The 19,168-nt window shown below is 45.6% G+C and overlaps 2 protein-coding genes across 4 annotated transcripts in view; both read left to right on the top strand.

Annotated features, from left to right (window-relative positions):
- TSPAN16 (tetraspanin 16) overlaps window positions 1–19,168 on the top strand; it is a 214,771-nt gene that overhangs the window by 112,759 nt on the left and 82,844 nt on the right. The gene's annotated exons all lie outside the window — the stretch shown is intronic.
- CCDC159 (coiled-coil domain containing 159) overlaps window positions 1–19,168 on the top strand; it is a 21,617-nt gene extending 2,449 nt beyond the window's left edge. For all 3 annotated transcript variants that reach the window (XM_080988313.1, XM_080988311.1, XM_080988312.1), the window contains 11 exons: window positions 1,080–1,172; window positions 2,140–2,182; window positions 3,744–3,820; window positions 5,951–6,032; window positions 7,183–7,354; window positions 8,353–8,420; window positions 13,944–14,020; window positions 14,914–15,002; window positions 16,554–16,630; window positions 17,648–17,757; window positions 19,065–19,168. In XM_080988313.1, coding sequence (XP_080844439.1) covers window positions 1,092–1,172; window positions 2,140–2,182; window positions 3,744–3,820; window positions 5,951–6,032; window positions 7,183–7,354; window positions 8,353–8,420; window positions 13,944–14,020; window positions 14,914–15,002; window positions 16,554–16,630; window positions 17,648–17,748 — 867 coding nt within the window. In that variant the 5' untranslated portion in view covers window positions 1,080–1,091 and the 3' untranslated portion in view covers window positions 17,749–17,757; window positions 19,065–19,168. The remainder of the gene's footprint in view (window positions 1–1,079; window positions 1,173–2,139; window positions 2,183–3,743; window positions 3,821–5,950; window positions 6,033–7,182; window positions 7,355–8,352; window positions 8,421–13,943; window positions 14,021–14,913; window positions 15,003–16,553; window positions 16,631–17,647; window positions 17,758–19,064) is intronic.

Here is a 19,168-nt window from a genome sequence, read left to right as displayed (position 1 = left end):
AGCAAATCTGAGGTCTCCCATGCCTAGAAAGAAGGGACCCTGTGCAGTTCTCTGCCTGAATCATGCTTTTGAGGGGGAAACCGCTGTTTAGTCATAAATCAGAGCAAATGGTGACCCGACCCCTTCAGGAAACACTGTTCTAAACTGTAATCAATAACAATAACAGCAACTCACAGTGCATAAAACATCACAATGCACATCGAAAGCAAAGATACAACTTATACAATTTAATAATAATAATAATAATAATAATAATAAAAAATTGCTGTAGCTGCCTATTTATACTTAATTTCATGCACACGACCTCCACCCAGTCAGGCCTGTAGGCAAAAAGAGGAAGAATGTCTCAAATAGCTTAGTGGGATATTTCTTTCTCTGAACAAGCCTTTCTCTAAAATGATTGAAACTAATTCTCTTGAGCCCTTCTACTTGTACATATATTAAGACAACTGTGCAGGAGATTCCCTTCTCCAGACTTTGCAATGGCTGAAGCTGATGTTCAGTTGTAAGGTAAAGGTAAAGGGACCCCTGACCATTAGGTCCAGTCGTGACCAACTCTGGGGTTGTGGCGCTCATCTCGCTTTATTGGCCAAGGGAGCCGGTGTACAGCTTCCGGGTCATGTGGCCAGCATGACTAAGCCGCTTCTGGCAAACCAGAGCAGCGCACGGAAACACCATTTACCTTCCCACTGGAGCGGTACCTATTTATCTACTTGCACTTTGACGAGCTTTCAAACTGTTAGGTTGGCAGGAGCAGGGACTGAGCAACGGGAGCTTACCCCATCGCGGGGATTCAAACCGCTGACCTTCTGATCGGCAAGTCCTAGGCTCAGTGGTTTAACCCACAGTGCCACCCGCGTCCGTCTGATGTTCAGTTGTAGGCGCTGGGAATAAAAACTTGCAGCACCACCTAGTGGCAAGTTTTCACACCTCCAGTCCAGGGGCTTGGAAACCAAGAGACTGGGGCACTATAGGGACTCGCCGCTCAGGTCCCAGCGTTCTGCTGGTTATTGGTCTGGGCCTCCTTTCTCTGACCCTCCTGCCAAATCAAATGTAAACTCTGTCTCCTTCTCTCCCAGGAGCCATTGTTGATGCCAGTTTCCTACGATGATAAGTGCCGAAACCTCTCTCCTAGCTGGTGCCTGTCTCGGGCAGGCAGCACGATGCCAATGGTAAGTGCCGTGGGTGGGCCACGAAAGGGTGGCAGAAAGTGCTTGTGTTCCACTAAAGGAAGGTTGGGAGTAGCAATCCTGGCTCCTTGGTGGGGACTGCTTAAATAGAGAACCTGCCAAAGCTACAAGTGACCCACAAGCCACAACTGTAGCCCGGGCTCTTGAGTATCTGGCTTGAAGGTGACTTGAATTGCCAGCTTGAATTTTCTTGTTGCAGTCCTGGCATTGCAGGTGGGCAGGCAAGCCTGTTCTGGTTATCCCTGACATGTGTGTGAGAGGGAGGCAGATTTGCACCCACCAAGCTGTACTGCCAACATTACCGATGTTGGACATGTGGGGACGGGGGCGCTCAGTGGCGGAGCTTCATTTAAATCAAGTCTTACTGATTTAAATCAAGTCTTACTGACTAGTGATTTAAATCATGATTTAAATCTATTTGATTTAAATCAAATCCACCCTGCTGTAAACCATGGCCTGCTCAGTCGTTATCCCTCTATGCGACAGGGAGAAGCAGGATTGCGCCCTCTAGCACTGCTTCTGACTTACAGAGGAGTCCATTCCACTGCTGAACGTTTCCTGAGGTTTAGAGGGAATCTCCTTTTTTGTAACTTGAAAGTATTGGTTCGCGTCCTGTCCTCCGAAGCAGGAGAAAACAAGCTTGCTCCATCTAGAAAGGATAGCTTATGCTTGTACAACCTATAAGATTTAGGCATCCATCCCATGAGAAACCCAGTTCCTGACCGTCAGAATACTGTCATCAGCTCCTGTCTGGTCGCCCAGGAAAGTATAAAGACAAGGAAAAGACACTGGGTGCCAGGCTATCTGATTCCATCCCACATGTCTCCACCAGGTTCTCTGGAGTTCTTGTGGACCATTGTTAAAGAGTTAGCTTATTGGAATGAGGCAGGTGGTGATTATTATTATTATTATTATTATTATTATTATTATTTTGCTCCTTTTTGTACAGCACGCCCAGACCCATCTTGAGACAGCTACTATGAAGCCAACTGGTAAGTGATGTTCTTTGCCTTGTGACCTTGCAGAAACTTAGTTGACTGGTGATGGGGATAAATGTGGAAAGGCCAAGTGTCTCTCCCGCTTGGAGGTGATCTGGAAGGAAGCAGGGAAAACAGCAGAGCTGGACCCACGCTTTCTGGTTTACAGTCCCAGGCTCCAGCTGCAATGAGAATCGGGCTTCCAATGGAAGATAAAGGAGATAAAGTCCCTAACAGAGAAGATTGGCAGATTAAGTTGATGGATTATGCCAAAATGGCTAAAATGACCAGAAGAATCAGAAATCAGGAAGACAAATTTTTTAATAAGGAATGGGGGGAATTTACCGTAGTTTTCGCTCCATAACACGCGTTTTTTTCCTCCTAGAAAGTAAGGGGAAATGTCTGTGTGCGTATTCCCTCCTCCGTGGTGGTTTCCAGCGGGAGAAGAGCCGCTGAATGGGGAGGAGAGAGGGACAGAGTGCCTGCTTCTTTAAAGGAGCAAAGCGGGAAGGGAGAGGAGCTGCTTACACGGGTGTAAGCGGCTCCTGACCGTTTGGCTCCTTTAAAGCAAGCTCGTCCCCACTCAGCTCCCCACTCAGCGGCTCTTCTCCCGCTTTGCTGGAAATAGCAGGAAAGATTTTCAGCTCGCTAAGGGGGGGGGGGGGGAGGAGGGAGAGAAGCAGAGCCTGCTTGCTTTAGGCTCCTTTAAAGCAAGCAGGCTCTCTGTCCCTCCAGCAAAGGTTTTCAGCTTGCTAAGGGGGGGGGGGAGGGAGGAGGGAGAGAAGCAGAGCCTGCTCCACGCATGCTTCTTGTCCCTTGAGTGCTTTTCCTTCCCTCCCCACTTAAAATGTGGTTACAAAGCACAGATCCACATGGATCCTCGGGATTTTTGCACTGGGTCACCCCAAATTCACCATCAGATCACATAGCATGTCCATGGCTACAGTTTGCACCAAAAAAATCATGCACCCACTGTTGCCTGGGGCTGCAGTGGTGCAAAAACGTGGTTACAAACATGGATCCACATGGATCCTCAGGATTTTTGCACTGGGCTACCCCAAACTCACCGTCAGATCACATGTCTGTGGCCACAGCATGAACCACAAAAATCATACATCCACTGTTTCGTTTAGAATATTTTTTTTCTTGTTTTCCTCCTCTAAAAACTACATGCGTGTTATGGTTGGGTGCGTGTTACCAAGCGAAAAATACGGTATAATATATCTTAAAAACCACTGTAAACAGCTAAGATTGTTAGTAAGATTGAAATAACATTTGTAGTTTAATGGTGAATTTCGGCTACAATGGAGATGTAAAAGATTTGGATTATTATAAAAGATTCAGGAGGAAATGATTAACAATAGGACCCACAAAGGGGAGGAGGAAAGTCCAGGAGATTCTTTGGATTCTTGTTTTTATGTTGTATGTTGGATATGTAAAATTTTAATTTGAAAAACCAAATAAATAATTTCATATAAAAAAGAGAGAATTGGGCTTTCTGATTTTAGCCTGAGCTTCAGATGTTGAATTCCACCCCTGGTGTTTCTTATGCATAGCTGCTGCCTTTCTCTTGCAGTGATGGTCCCAGAATCCCAGATGATGGTGAAAAACGAAGTGGATCTTATCAAAGCTCAGCTGCATGCTCAAACCAAGGTAAGGTCTTGGGAGGAGGTAAGGCTGTGGAAGATGCTCGTTTCTGATCCAGGTACATTTGGGAAAGCACTGGGCATTTAACCATTGGAGTTGTGAAGCTTTGGCTTAGTAGAAAGGGAAGGAGTCAGATAATTGGTCCATAGAGCTTAGCATTGGCTACAGAAACAGGTAGGTAATTTCTAGGGTTTCAGGCAAAGAACATTCCCAGCCCTACTTGGAGACTTGGAAGAATTTAACCTGGAACCTTTCCCACATTATTGCAGCACAGTTAATATCGGAAATGTATCGAACATGGCCAACAGCTTGGACTACTGCAATCCGCTCTACGTGGGGCTACCTTTGAAGGTGACTCAGAAACTACAACTGATCCAGAATGCGGCAGCTAGACTGGTGACTGGGAGTGGCTGCCAAGACCATATAACACTGGTCCTGAAAGACCTACATTGGCTCCCAGTACGTTTCCGAGCACAATTCAAAGTGTTGGTGCTGACCTTTAAAGCCCTAAATGGCCTCGGCCTAGTATACCTAAAGGAGCGTCTCCACCTCCATCGTTCTGCCCGGACATGAGGTCCAGCACCGAGGGCCTTCTGGTGGTTCCCTCACTGCGATAAGTGAGATTACGGGGAACCAGGCAGAGGGCCTTCTTGGTAGTGGTGTCCGCCCTGTGGAACACCCTCCCATCAGATGTCAAGGATATAAACAACTATCTGGGTTTTAGAATACATCTGAAGGCAGCCCTGTTTAGGGAAGTTTTTAATGTCTAATGGTTTGCGATTTTTTATGTGCTGTAAGCCGCCCAGAGTGGCTGGGGAAACCCAGCCAGATGGGTGGAATATAAATATGATGATGATGATAGTGGTACAGTAGTAGTAGTTGTTACCAGATAACCTCCAGGAAGCTCACAAGCAGAGCATGAAGGCAAGAGCTTTCTTTCTGCACTGTGGTGAAGTCAGGGACCTTGACTACAAGAGGACTGTGTCTTCATGCCAGTCATCCAGTGCTGCCTTCCACTCTGCAGCCTCTGCTCTCCCCTGCGCTGGTACCCTAACACAGAGGAAAGAGACTTTCTGTTCCTCATCAGGCAATGGCATTACCACCTGCCTTGCCCCACCTAGCCTTTCCCAGACTATGACTTTGAGAACAGCAGCAGCAGCAGCAGCTGGGGAAAGAGTTCAGGGATATTTTTTTAAAAAAATAGTTTTATAAATTGTGCTGCTTTGTTTCTCAGTTTGACCCTTTTACATGGTTTTGTATGTTTTTGTGGTATTTTATGCATTGTGATCTGCTGTTACTTCTGTTGATTATAGATTGGTAATTCTTTATTGTGGTTGAACTGCTGTTTAATTATTATTTGCTGGTGTTTAATTTTACTGTTTACTGTTAGATTACTGATGGATTGTTGAATGTTGCTTTGTTTGATATAAGTTGTTTATTTTAAAGTTATTGTGATTTTTATATTGGATCAGATTGTTTTATTATGTTTTCATGTCTTGGAGGCTTCCCAGAATGGCTTGGGCAACCCAGCCAGATGGGTGGGGTATAAATGAAATATTACTACTACTACTACTACTACTACTACTACTACTAAAGTTAAAGGTAAAGGGACCCCTGACCATTTGGTCCACTCGTGACCGACTCTGGGGTTGCGGCGCTCATCTCGCTTTATTGGCCGAGGGAGCTGGCATTCAGCTTCCGGGTCATGTGGCCAGCATGACTAAGCTGCTTCTGGCGAACCAGAGCAGCGCGCGGAAACGCGGTTTACCTTCCCGCCAGAGTGGTACCTATTTATCTACTTGCACTTTGAAGTGCCTTTGAACTGCTAGGTTGGCAGGAGCAGGGACCGAGCAACGGGAGTTCACCCCGTTGCGGGGATTCGAACCACCGACCTTCTGATCGGCAAGTCCTAGGCTCTGTGGTTTAACCCACAGCACCACCCACATCCCTACTACTACTACTACTATAATAATAATAATAATAATAATAATAATAATTTATTATTTATACCCCGCCCATTTTAATATTCCAAAAGAATATTAAAATACTGTGATACATCAAACATTAAAAGCTTCCCTAAACACAAAGGCAGTGGCTGTGTGCATTAACCCTGTCTGTGCCATGTTTTCCTGCCAGGCTTTTCAGGCACTGAGCCACTCAATCACCTTGTTGGAGCAGGAGAGCAACCAGCAACAAGGTCGGATCAAAGAGCTGGAAGGTAAGGATTGTGGAGACTCCTAAGCACCAGCCAATCTGGAGCATGGCTTTAAAATGTATTGCTGCTGCTTACGGCTTTGCAGAATGTGGTCTGCTCAGTATTTAGTATAGCTCCAAAGGGGGCATCACTTACCTGTGCAAAGGAGGAATGATGCTCACCTTTGGGGATTCCGTGTGTTCAGAATTCCCCATGAAGCCTGGTGTCTTAATGTGTCTGGTCCTGATGGCTATGAAATTTCTGCAGGTCTTCTATAGAAACACCACAGAAGTGAACTAGATCGCAATATCCATTCATTTCAGTGTGACTCCATCTGGAAAAATTCCTAGTGCAGTTTTCCTTAGGATCCCAAGTCTATCACGACTAAGACTTTGAACAATTGGAGGAAAGTAACTTATTACAATGCCCCATGTTAATCGCAGGTCATGCTCTGTGTTCCAGTGTGTGCTAATGAGTTGGGTATTCTTCACAATTCTACGTAGCCAGTTGATATTGATTTTGTAAATTACCGCATTTTTTGCTCTATAAGACGCACCAGACCACAAGACGCACCTAGTTTTTGGAGCAGGAAAACAAGAAAAAAAATATTCTGAATCCCAGAAGCCAGAAAAGCAAGAGGGATCGCTGCGCAGCGAAAGCAGTGATCCCTCTTGCTCTTCTGGCTTCTGGGATAGCTGCACAGCCTGCATTTGCTCCATAAGACGCACACACATTTCCCCTTACTTTTTAGGAGGGAAAAAGTGAGTCTTATAGAGCAAAAAATACGGTAATTACCCTACTCTGTTAAAAGGAAAACCTGGAATGCGGCACCACGGAAAGGCCAAATTCTTCTATTCCGCCTCCGTTCTGCAAAGAACTTTGTAGCCTCCTGAAGTCCACCCTGCTCAGCTCTCCTAGCAAGACCAATATATTTTCAAGCTTCTCTCCACAGCCATAAGGGCAAGAAACCCAATAATTTAAAAAAACGAAAGCCAAGAATGTTGGCAGGCTAAGTTCTGCACCTGATGCGAAACCCCACACTTGCGCAGGTCGATCAAAGGTGTGCTGAATACCTGCCGCCTCCTCAGAATAGTGCAGGCCATTTTGTCCTGCCTCTCCTTTGGTGGTCTTAGAAAGCTCTGCTCCAACGACTCCTTTGTCTCTTCCTGTCCAGAGGAGGTGCAGTTTTTTGCCCGCTCACCTCATGGGGAGATGTTTGATAGCCTCATCCAGAAAAGGATCCAGGATGTATGGAAAGTCATGACCAGAGAGGTCCAAGGACTCCATGGATCCATGATCAAGAAGGAAAGCTCCATGGAGAACCTGTCGCAAGAGGTCCTTGAGAGGTGGGAGAAAACACAGGGGGTGGGAGAAGAAGGAAGGGGCTGTTGGGTGGAGTGCGAGGTCATATTTCACAGTCCTCAGTGCAGTATCCAATGCATATCTGATCCTGGCCCGGCTGCGCTGACTGCCAATTAGTTTCCGTGCCCAATTCAAAGTGCTGGTTTTGACCTATAAAGCCTTAAATGGCTCAGGACCACAATACCTCAAGGATCGCCTCTTTCCATATGAACCTACCCAGACCCTGAGACCAACTTCTGAGGCCCTCCTTCGTGTGCCTCCTCCTTGAGAGGTCCGGAGGGTGGCAACACGAGAACAGGGGCTTTTCTGCAGTGGCTCCCCATCTGTGGAATGCTCTCCCCAGGGAAGTTCGCCTGGCAGCTTCCTTAGACACCTTTAGGCACCAGGCAAAACTGTTCCCTTTTAACCAGGCCTTTGGCTGACCAGATTGACATCCTATACCCTTTTAAAATGTGGCTCTTTTTTGGGGGTGGGGGTGTTATTGGGTTATTGTTTTTATTTTGATTTTATAGAATGTGATCTTTTCTATGAACCACCCTGAGACCTCCGGGTATAGGGCGGTATATAAATTCAATAAATAAATACTGGGAGGAAGACTTGATCAAGGGCACCCCTGGCTGACCTGGGTCTCCATAGACCCACTGAAACATCTAAGCAGGCTTAGGTGTCAGGTTGGAGTGGAAGGAGTTTGGTGGATGATCTTAATCCAGATGTAACCAAGGTGGTACGCTTTAGATGTTGGACTACAACTCTAGATGTTGGACTACAACTCCCATAATTCTTGACTATGCTCATAGTGGCTAGAGCTGATGGGAGTTGTAGTCCCAGAACAAGTGCCATGCACCATGTTGGAGACCTTCAACAGACCAAACTGGAGTGTGTTGCTCTCTTACTTTCTCAGTGAGTCTCCATTACTGTGTTTTGAAGTTCTCCCTTCTTTCTTTTCTCCCCCTCTCCCTACCCACCTTCCCTCAACCTGCAGCAAGAAGTTCCTTTGGGAGGAGCTGGAAGCTGTGCAGAGTGAACTGCGGCGCATTCATCAGAAACTGAGTATGTAGCTGCTCCGCTCATATTCCTTGTGTCCTTTGCAGGACCCGGAGCGTTCCCCCTCTCCGACATGCAGTGGGTGCCTCTCCAGCCATGTGGGAAGGAATTCGGCAATTGCTGGTCATTACGGTCATTCTGCCAATCAAAGTCTTTCAGCTTGTCAGGTGGAACAATCCCCCCTCTCCTCCTTCCCTCCTAGGTTTCAAAAATAAAATGGGTTGGCTTAATATATACACACACACACACACAGTGGACCCTCGGGTTGCAAACGTGATCCGTGAGGGAGGCACGTTCGCAACCCGCAGCGCCGCGTCTGCGCACGCGTGGATCGCGATTTGGTGCTTTGCATGCGTGAGCGCCGAAACCCGGAAGTAACCTGTTCCAGTACTTCTGGGTTTCAGCGCGTCCATAACCTGAAAACACACAACCTGAAGTGTCTGTAACCCGAGGTATGACTCTGTGTGTGTGTGTGTGTGTGTGTATCTCAGAGAAATAGAAGTTTGGAAACTGGACCTAAGCCATTCACACATCACTAGCACTGCTAAAAAGGGTAAAATAAATTAAGCAGGGGTTTCATTCATAAAGGGAAAAAAGGGTTCTTTACTTCCTGTTACAGTCAAACCTCGGTTGCCGAAAGGCTCTGTTTTGGAACGTTTCGGCTCCCGAATGCCGAAAACCCGGACGTAAACGCTCTGGATTTCAAACGTTTTTTGGAAGCCGAACATCTGACGCGGCTTCTGCTTGAGTGCAGGAAGCTCCTGCAACGAATTGGAAGCCGCGCCTCGGTTGTCGAACGTTTTGGAAGCCAAACGGGCTTCTGGAATGGATTGCGTTCAACAACCAAGGTTTGACTGTGCTTTATATTTAATGAACGAATAAATATTTGCAAGGATGGCTTTGGATTCTGACTCTGGATTGTGAGAGGAGGTTTTCCAGGTTCCCTTGTGCAGCAGAGAGAGAGAGAGAGAACATGCAGAAGGAAGGAGTGTACCTTAGGTGTTTAGTGGGACAGCACACAGTGTATTTGCCTTGACTATCTGTTAGTCTCAACCATGGGTAGGCAAACTTAGGCCTGGGGGCCGGATCCAGCCCAATCGCCTTCTAAATCCGGCCTGCAGATGGTCCAGGAATCAGCGCGTTTTTACATGAGTAGAATGTGTCCCAACACTCTCAATGCAAGAGCCAGTTTGAGGCGTGGGGGAACAGGAAGGGTAAGAGAGTATTAGGAAATGATATATAATGAATTGGGAAAAAATGTTTAAAAGTACCTTTCCAAAAACCCCAGAGTCCTCTCTGTTGGGGAGGGAAATTCCCAGGTGTCAGAAAAGACTATTAATGTATGCCACTACTGCGCCCTGTCTTTTGCCAGCCCAAAAATGGAAAACAAGTGAGGTCCCAACTAAAGAAGAATGGCAACTTAAACTGGTTCATTTTGCATACCCAACACCCCTGCATATTTTACATGAACTAAACCATTCAGTAATCCATTGTTACATCCAAAAGTTCACGTCTGGCTCAATCGCTAGCAGAATCTGGGAGTGGTCTTTTTTTGGACCTCCCCCAACGTAAGAGTTTTGTTACCCCCAACCTTCTCCTTCCCTCTTTGCGCCTTAGGCTACTGCGCAGGATGGGCGATGGCAAGGGCGTGTTTCCCTTCTGTCCGCCTTGCCCAGGAGCAATGTTAAGGCTCCCACAAGCATCCTCTGGTCCTTGCACCTCTTCCCCACTAGAGGTGGGGCTTTCCTCCTCCCCAGAAGAGGAACTGCTTCGCAAGATTTTTGGAGGCTCCCTGTAACACAACGGCCCTTCTGTTCCTCGCTTCTGAGCCGATGGTAGTTCCCTGACATATACATATCTATATCTATCTATCTATATAGATATAGATATATATATAGATAGGTGGGAGGTTCTTAGGAGGAGAGATGAGGAAAGCCCCTTTGCACTAGTGGAAAAATCTGCTGCTTCTGACTGCTAGTGGGGCTCTTTACCTGAATCCAGCCAGCATCCTTCCCCTCCGTTACTTTCTGCAAACTCAAGCCATCTTGAATCTTCCTCTATAGCAGACCCTCCGTTATCCTCCCACAATCTGAGCGGGTGGCAAATGTGAATGGCTTTGGACTCAAGCATAACTCTGTCTGCTGGGCCACCTAGTTTATACCTTCAGGCTATATAGAGGGGAAAGGTCTTTGCCCTCCCACTCAACTAGGGTAATAGAATTAAAATCTCCCAAGTCCACATGTGTTCATTCAGTTGGCACCAGCCAGCCAAACTCTCCCTCCTACAACTGAATATTTTATAGACTTAAAAGCTTTTTCTGGACCTTTTGCAACCTTTGCTTTAAAAATCTTGGAGGAAGGAGACTTTCCAGGCACTCCCAAAGCGACTTGTTCTTTCGCTGAGCTGCTCCTGTTAATTACAAAGATTTCCTTTAATTTAACACTCTTGCTTAATCTCATCTCGTCCTCAGCGGTGAACTCTCTCATTCGCCTGTCTTCCGTTTGATTTTGTAACATCAGCAGCTGACCTTTGGATTGCGGTTTTAAAATTAATTGTTCCGCTTGCAGGAGGTTCCCCGTCCCCCCAATTCTACATATCTCAGGTTTGCTTAGGAGAATTGTGGCCAATGTCGAGACCCCAGACACTGAGACTCTTGGCACTGCCTCCCTTCCGCCTTCAAGTCAGGATCCACAAGGGCAAGGATGGGGAACCTGTGTCCCAGCAGATTTTGAGATCCAGCTCCCTTTAGCCCCAGCCAATGGTCAAGGAGGGTGGGAGTTGGATGTGTCCCAAATCTTTGCTAGTAGGCCTAAGGTAGGTCGCAGTAGCAGCATAATCACCCTACAAAAGGGGTGTCGGGGGGTCATTAAGATGTGGGTACCCCACAGCATGTTAGAAGAAATTCAGTCCTGGATCTGAGAAGGCTGTTATTTTTTTAAATTATTTTTGCATTTTCAATTTTACAACCAATTACAACAAAAAATAAACAAAATACAAACATCATTTCCCCTTTGACTTCCCTCCCCCCTTTTTTATAGGTCCTTATGTTTTAATTTTCATTCTGCATCTCTTCACTAACTCAAAATGTTACAAGTCCTTATTCATACTTCAAATTTTAATACAAGTTTTCTGTCAGACCTACTAATAAATGTCGTTATTTACAGTATAAAAAAATTCCTTCCAGTAGCCCCTTAGAGACCAACTAGGTTTCTTATTGGTATGAGCTTTCGCGTGCATGCACACTTGTTCAGATACCAATAACTATTTACAATAGTTTTTCAAATACATTATATACCTCCCCCATTCTTTATTAAAGTTTGATTCTTCCTGTAAGATTTGCCAATTCAGCATAGTTCGTTAATTATATCTGCCTCTTGGTTGGAACTGTATTTCCTGAGGATCTCTGTTATAAAGCACCAGTGACTTCAACAAAGGGGGAAATTATGTTGGTGCTGGCATGATTTGAATGACACAAATCCCATGTTGTCTACTAGGTTCTTGTATATGTGTGTCAAGATTCAGGCAGGCCTGCCTCCCCTCCCTTGCTATAGCTGTTCTGCTTTCTAGAGAAGGGCAAAACCAGGGTCTGGTGGGTGGGAATTTTGGGAATTCTGAGGAAGTGCTGTGGGGAGCCCATCCCAAAATGGCTGCCACCTCTAAAAGCAGGAAAAGATACAAGGATGCAAAACGATGTAGCCCCACCACCAAAGGGGGGGGGGAGAGACCTATGTCAACTGCTACCACCATCCCCACATTCACTCTCGGAGAGGAGCTGTGGGGTTGTTGTTTTTTGTTTTCAAATTTATACATTTTATTAGTTTTACAATCAATTCATCATTTCAAAATTTGACTTCCTTCCCCCTCTTTCTGCGGTTCCTTAAATTTATTTTTTAATACCTTCTGCATATCCAAATTCATTTAACTTGCTCATTTAATTATCTACTGTAAATATCTACTCTTATAAAACTGCAAATTATTACAATAATCCTGCTAATGTTTTTATCTGTTTACAATTTATCTGTAAATATTCAAATCAACTATTTCCATTCCTTGATAAAAAGTTTGTTATCTTGATTTCTTATTCCTCTGGTAAGTTTCACCATTTCTGCATATTCCAGAAGTTTTTGTATCCATTCTTCCTTTGCTGGGACTTCTTTCCATTTTGGGGCAAGTAACATTCTTGCTGATGTAGATTTCTATACAATTTAGGTAGCTCTGTCCCTATAATTCCCAAAATAAAAGCGTCTGGGTTGGGCTTTTTTAAAATAAAAGTAATTTTCAACATCTTTTTCAATTCCTTGTATATCATTTGCACCTCTCTTTGCCCCTCTCCCCAGTTCTGAATGAACAGGAAGATGAGTGTCCAGTCCCAGAATCCAATGAAATGTGGGCATGTTCAACAGGGAAAGTTTGGTGCAGGAGAGGCCAAACCAATGCAAGCAGGGGCTGAGAGCAAGCAACCTCTTGTGCATCGTTGAATTTGAAGGGGTTATTTGCTGAGACCTTTGGCGGACACCATCGGAGGCATTGACGGGCACATTGGTGACCCTCTGGGCTAAGCGCACTCCACCCCTTTGCATCTAGTAGAGCGCAAGCAAGGGGTCGTTGCTGCACCAGACTCCAGAAACCTTCAGGCCTCTACTCCCAGCTGAGGGTCTCAGCTGTGGCTGTTGCGTGGCGAGTCCCCTCCTCCCCTAGGTGGAAGTAATGACACATGACACAATTATTAAGGTTAATGGGCTAAAAAAGGCCACAACTTTATTGGTTACAGGTGATGAGCGGTATTGGCTTAGGCATTGGTTCTAACCGACTATATCCGACTTCAGCCCGTCCACTTGAAGTCCGGGAAGGGTTAACCACCAGTACGGGGAGTCCTGCTGATGCACATCAACTAGGAACTCCCCCAGGGTCACCGTTAGAGGGCGTGCCTTAGGCCCTCACCTCCCTAGGCTTCGGACAGGTCCACGCCCCTAGAATCCTTTAACAGACTACTCTTCAATATGTGGGGCAGGTGATGGCGCTACCTCCCCTCTTCCATCTACAGAACTATACCAATGCCTAACCACCAATCCCAGAAAGTTGTGACAATTTGCTACGAGGTAGGTGAAAACCAAGTGGCTGGTGCCAATTTGCCAAGTGGAAAAAAATCCTACCAGGTCCCTCAACAGCAACCAACCAAGTCCATAGCAAGGTCAAAGAATGAAAAACCTTATAGGGCAGGAGGGTGGGAAACCGGAATAGCTGATGAGCAACAAAGATGGAGATTCCCGGCCGCATCCTGCCTTTATAGGGCAGGCCACGCCCCCTGAACCAGCTGATTGGCCGGCCAGGGGGTGACATGGCCAGGAATCGTGTGTGTGGTGGGGCTGTGAAGCCCGCAACTCCATCTCCTTCTTAGGGTGGAAGTGGCTTTTACAAGGTCTAGCTGGCAGAAGGAGGGCGTGTGTGCACAGTTACTGGGCAAGAAACAGAAAGGTTGAAATGCAGAGGGGGAAATCGTGACGCAATGTGTTTGGACTCTTACTGTAGAGGACCAGGAGGTTGATATCACCAGGAACCTGGTCAGCATTAAGAAAATGCAGGCGAATCAGCTGAAGTGCACCAAAGTGAGTAGCTTCTCTTGGCTCAGTTCTCTGAGATTTCCAGCGTCAAGAGGTGGGTGTGTTTGTGGGACCTCTGCATGGAGCCGGTGTTGTTTGTTGCACAAGTCTGTATCAAAGGAAGCAACACCCCATTGCCTTCAGCTGTAGATTAATGGGTTGTGTTCAACTAACTTGCTCGGGGCAGACTCAAAGAAATTAACGGCTTCGCTTGACATAGATCATTAATTTCAATAGGTCATCTGTGAGATAGTGTCTGAGGCTAAGAGGCCACCTGGGGTTCTCAGGATCCTAGAGACCCAAAGATGGAGCTCTCTGACCCAGATGAATAGGAGCTGAATAGGAAAACAGAAAAGCGCAGGCTCCTTTGATGGGGGACGAAGTGTGTGTTGTATAGATCACACAACACTTGTGTCCTGTTTGATGTGTGGCCATCCAGGCCATGGATCTTGTGGCAATAAGTTTGAGAAATTCATATTCCTTCTTGGAGCTTCTCTTCTTTGGCAATAACTTGGAGCTGAGTAAAATTGTCTTCCACAAACACGGTTCTAACAGTGAGTCCGTAAGTGACTGTGGAGGCCAATTCTGGATCCACACGTCCTTCCACAGTAGGGACATACTGGGCAGGAGTTGATCATGGTGAGGGTTTGCCAAGCGTGCCTTCCTCTTAGCACATTTCTCCCTTTCGTCCTGAGTTTGAGCGTCTTCAAAGCCTTTGGTAAAGGCTGTTCTCCAATTGGAGCACTCACAAGCCACTGTTTCCCTGTTGTCAGTGTTTATACTACCTTTTTTTAAAGATTTGCATCCTTGGAGCACCCCTACTGGACAGCAGCAAATAGCTGCTGTCTGCCGTCCTCCCAGTTTTGTTCCTTACTTGTATCCTTCCCTGGTCTTCCTAGTTCCTGGGCCAGCTGAAGTGCAGAACAGCAGGCGATGCCTTAGAACCTGCAGATAATAAGCCTGTGACTGACGAGCTGAACAATATCTGGTAAGTACATCATTTTGGGGATTCCTGTCAAGAAATCCCACCCTAAACACTCTCTAAAGCTTCAGCCTGCCCTGCCCTTCTATTTCGTGCCCATGTGAGCTGCCTTGAAGGGTGAAAGAAAGGACAGCCCTCCCTCTTCCACTTTTGTGGACTTTGGTGTTGTGTACCTTGTTCAACTCTGTAGGCCAATGAGACACGGGACTTGAATTTCCTGTACCAGGAAGTTCCACCTCTGCTCCTCGCTTTTACATTTTCATACACACAGATCCAAATTCCAGCATAAAAATCTGCCTGTATTTTGGATCAATGTGTACACGTATCTGGAAACGAAAGGCTGTTGTTTTCCAGACACATGCATCAGATTAAGAGAGAGAGAGAGAGAGAGAGAAGCTGGTTACTGTTTTCACATTACAACATACATACCTTGGATTTCTCTATGAAAATGTAAAGAAGTCGCCTGGGTCTGAGGGATCAACTAGTTCAGTGGTTCTTAATCTTTTTTGGGTCATAGACTCCTTTGAGAACCTGATGAAAGCCATGGACCACAGAAAAATGCATGCAAGGATACAAAAAGAAGCAGGAAAGAAATCAAATGAGGGGGATTGGGGTTTTTTTGCACCCGGTTCATGGTCCCTCTGAAGCCTGTCCACGGCCCCAAGGTTAAGAACCCCTGAGCTAGACGTTGGTGACCACAGTGATCAAGAGCCTGGGTTCAGCCTGCAGAGTTTATTTCCTGTACTAGCTACTGTTGTAAACAAAAATCTGCCCTTTTCCCTTATGGGGTATCCAAGAGCCCATACAGAGTCCTTTGTAGATTCTCCATTGGTAGGAGAAAATAACAGAGGCCAACCAGAGAATATTGAGAAGCAAAAGCAGCTAGTAAGCCTGATCTTTATTGATCTGTTGCAACAGGGTGCTCCCCTCACCCACAGGAGAGGAGGAGGAACCCAAAACAATGGCGCACAAGGCCTTATAAAGACTTTTGAAATTGCCACCCTGTAGATCAAGACCACCACCAGAAACATCATACATATACTACAGAAGGGGTGTAACCTAAGACCACCCTCCAGATACATCATACCTACATCACAGAAAAGGCGGTCTAAAACAGAAATTTGAATGTTGTTTTTTTCCTGTCGTTGTTTATCTCCTGTCTGGCAGGTTACTTGATTAGATTGCCTGGGGAGCCTGGCCAGTCTTTTGTAATGATAAATACTTAGTTCCTGGGCCATGTCACAGGCTCACACCCTATTCATATCTTAAATGTGCCCTTAAGACAGGATTTGTGAGGAAAGAGACAATGGGGAGGTTTCCCACTTTGACCTTGCAGAGAAAACATTTGCTCAGTTTAGGAATCAAAATGGTTCCAGGTCGGTCTTCCTGTGCTTATCTATGTACGTGCTTGGTTGGTACACTTATGAACATTTCCATATATCTAAGACCATAAAATTCCTCTCACACTACCAAAGGGGAATGAAGACCCATGAAGGGGTGGGTCATGTTTCTGCCCTGCAATCTACATGGAGGTCCTTGTATCTTCCTCCCGTACAGGTCAGCTGTCAACACGCTGCGCAACTCCTTCACCAACAGCATCTGGAGTGACAAGAGGGGGTCTCAGAGGATGAAAGGTGAGTTGCAGCAGTGGTCCGGACTGGAAAGAAGGCATGTTGGACAAAATATTCCTGCATTGCAGGGGGTTGGACTAGATGACCCTCGTGGTCTCTTCCAACTCTACGGTTCTATGATTCTATGAAGTGTGGGCCCCATTGGGCTGGGTGACCACAACCTATCTGGCATGGCTTTCCAATGGGGGCCTCTCCCTCTTGACTTCTTCTTTGGACTTGAATCTTCAGCTTGCAGTTTGCATATCTTAGTACAGAAAGTATTGATCAGATGGCTAGATATCTTTCCTATTTAATTAATTCAAGAGGGTTCTGGAAGCTTCTCTGTGTGAAAGAAACAATCAGAAGACTCATGATGTTTGGGTTATTCCTTCAGAGAAGGCTTAAACTGGTTCTCTTATCTCTTTCTGTCAAGGTCATGCTGACTATAATAGTGAGGCCAGAAGGAGCCCGGGTTTCACTTTCTCTTTCTATCTCTCTTCCTTCTGGTGTGGTGTTCTGTATATAGCATGCTTAGTGTTAAGGTTTAGGCTTATTAAGTTTAGTCTGCTGCAACTGGATTTCTTATGGACAGTGCTAATCCTGAATGTATTAGATTTGTGACCATTGTGCTCATTTGCCTTCAGCAGCAGTACAGCTCTGCTGGATGAAATGCAATTGCTTCTGGTCTATGTTTTGGGAATCCCGCAACGTGTCTGAGTTTTTACTTTGCTAACTATACTGTGCTTTGGAGTTCTGCTCTAGATCAATATTGAGTAGAATTCCATGACAGGTGTGTATCGACCTTTCTGGTGATAACAATTAGTGGAAAGGGTGGAGGGGATGTCGAAAGGAAAGGAAAGGAAAGGAAAGGAAAGGAAAGGAAAGGAAAGGAAAGGAAAGGAAAGGAAAGGAAAGTGCTAGAATAGGCAGTCTTGCTTCGTTTGATTTGAAGACACCAGGAAAGATAGGGGCAAGGGGTGAGATGCTCAGCCATTTATGGCTCAGGGCTTTAGGAAAAAGCTCTCTTGGATCTTTTTACAGGTCGGGGCAGCCGACATCACCGGAAATCTAGCTCACCTGAGGCCTTTTTATCGGACTCAGCCCTGTATCAGGCCCGCAGTAGCTCAGAGCACAGCTCGTAGAATGCAGAGGTGAGTCCGCAGGTTGTTTCTCGTCTTTCTCCCTCCTCATCCTAAATAATAATAATAATAATAATAATAATAATAATAATAATAATATTTATTATTTATACCCCACCCATCTGGTTGGGTTTCCCCAGCCACTCTGGGCAGCTTCCAACAAGGGATTAAAAATACGTTAAAACATCAGTCATTAAAAACTTCCCTAAACAGGGCTGCCTTCAGATGTCTTCTAAACGTCAAATAGTTGTTTATTTCTTTGACATCTGATGGGAGGGCATTCCACAGGGCAGGTGCCACTACCGAGAATGCCCTCTGCCTGGTTCACTGTACTTCGCTTCTCAGTACCCGGGTTGAATGATGAGGGTGGAGACCCTCCTTCAGGTATACAGTGGTACCTTGGGTTACATACACTTCAGGTTACATACGCTTCAGGTTACATACGCTTCAAGTTACAGACTCTGCTAACCCAGAAATAGTACCTCGGGTTAAGAACTTTGCTTCAGGATGAGAACAGAAATTGTGTGGTGGTGGCACAGCAGCAGCAGGAGGCCCCATTAGCTAATGTGGTGCTTCAGGTTAAGAACAGTTTCAGGTTAAGAACAGACCTCCGGAACAAATTAAGTACTTAACCCAAGGTACCACTGTGCAGGTAAATGGATGTACAAGCAATCTGTCCCCTCCCACTCCACTTAAGAGACCACCGGGTGACCTCAGGCCAGTCCCTGACTCTCAGCCTAAACCTACCCTACAGAGTTGTTTGTGAGGATGAAATGGGGCGAAACCAGGAAGGGGGAAGAGAGGTAGGTACACTACCTTGAGCACCTCAGAGGAAAGGTGGGGGGGGGGTCAAGGTCCCAACCCAAGAAGAATGGCAACTTAAACTGATGGAATATGCGCAGCTTGTGGACCTAACATATAGAATAAGAGAACAAGAATAACATATGTTTAAAGGAAATTGGAAAATGTTTATTGAATAAATGGGGGTTGGAATTGTGTACACTTGAAAATGTTGGCTGCATTAAGATAAATTCAATAGTGTAAACAAGTTTTGATGGTTGTAATAATGGAATACTGAACGGTTTAGTTTATATAAAATATGCAGGGATTTATGTTATGCAAAATGAACCATGGAAAGAGAAGAAGGGAAGTCACTGATCTTTTAAGGTTGTTTAAATGAATATTCTCAGAAAATTTAATAAAAATTATACACAAAAGAAGAAGAAAGGTGCAATAAGTATATAAATGCAATAAGTAAAAGAAATGAATAAGACTCAGGCGCCGGGCAGACTAACTACACCTCCTGTCCTGTCTTTTAGGTATAGAGCAAGACTCAACTCAGGAACCTGGAAAGACTGGCACCTTCCTGGGGGCTGAATTATGGACAGTGCAGATGAAATTAAACCGCGCTGCTTGAAAAGAA

This window comes from Podarcis pityusensis, assembly GCF_964106645.2.
Source record: "Podarcis pityusensis genome assembly, chromosome: 17".
Classification (NCBI taxonomy): domain Eukaryota; kingdom Metazoa; phylum Chordata; class Lepidosauria; order Squamata; family Lacertidae; genus Podarcis; species Podarcis pityusensis.
This window is presented reverse-complemented; position numbering and strand designations above follow the sequence as displayed.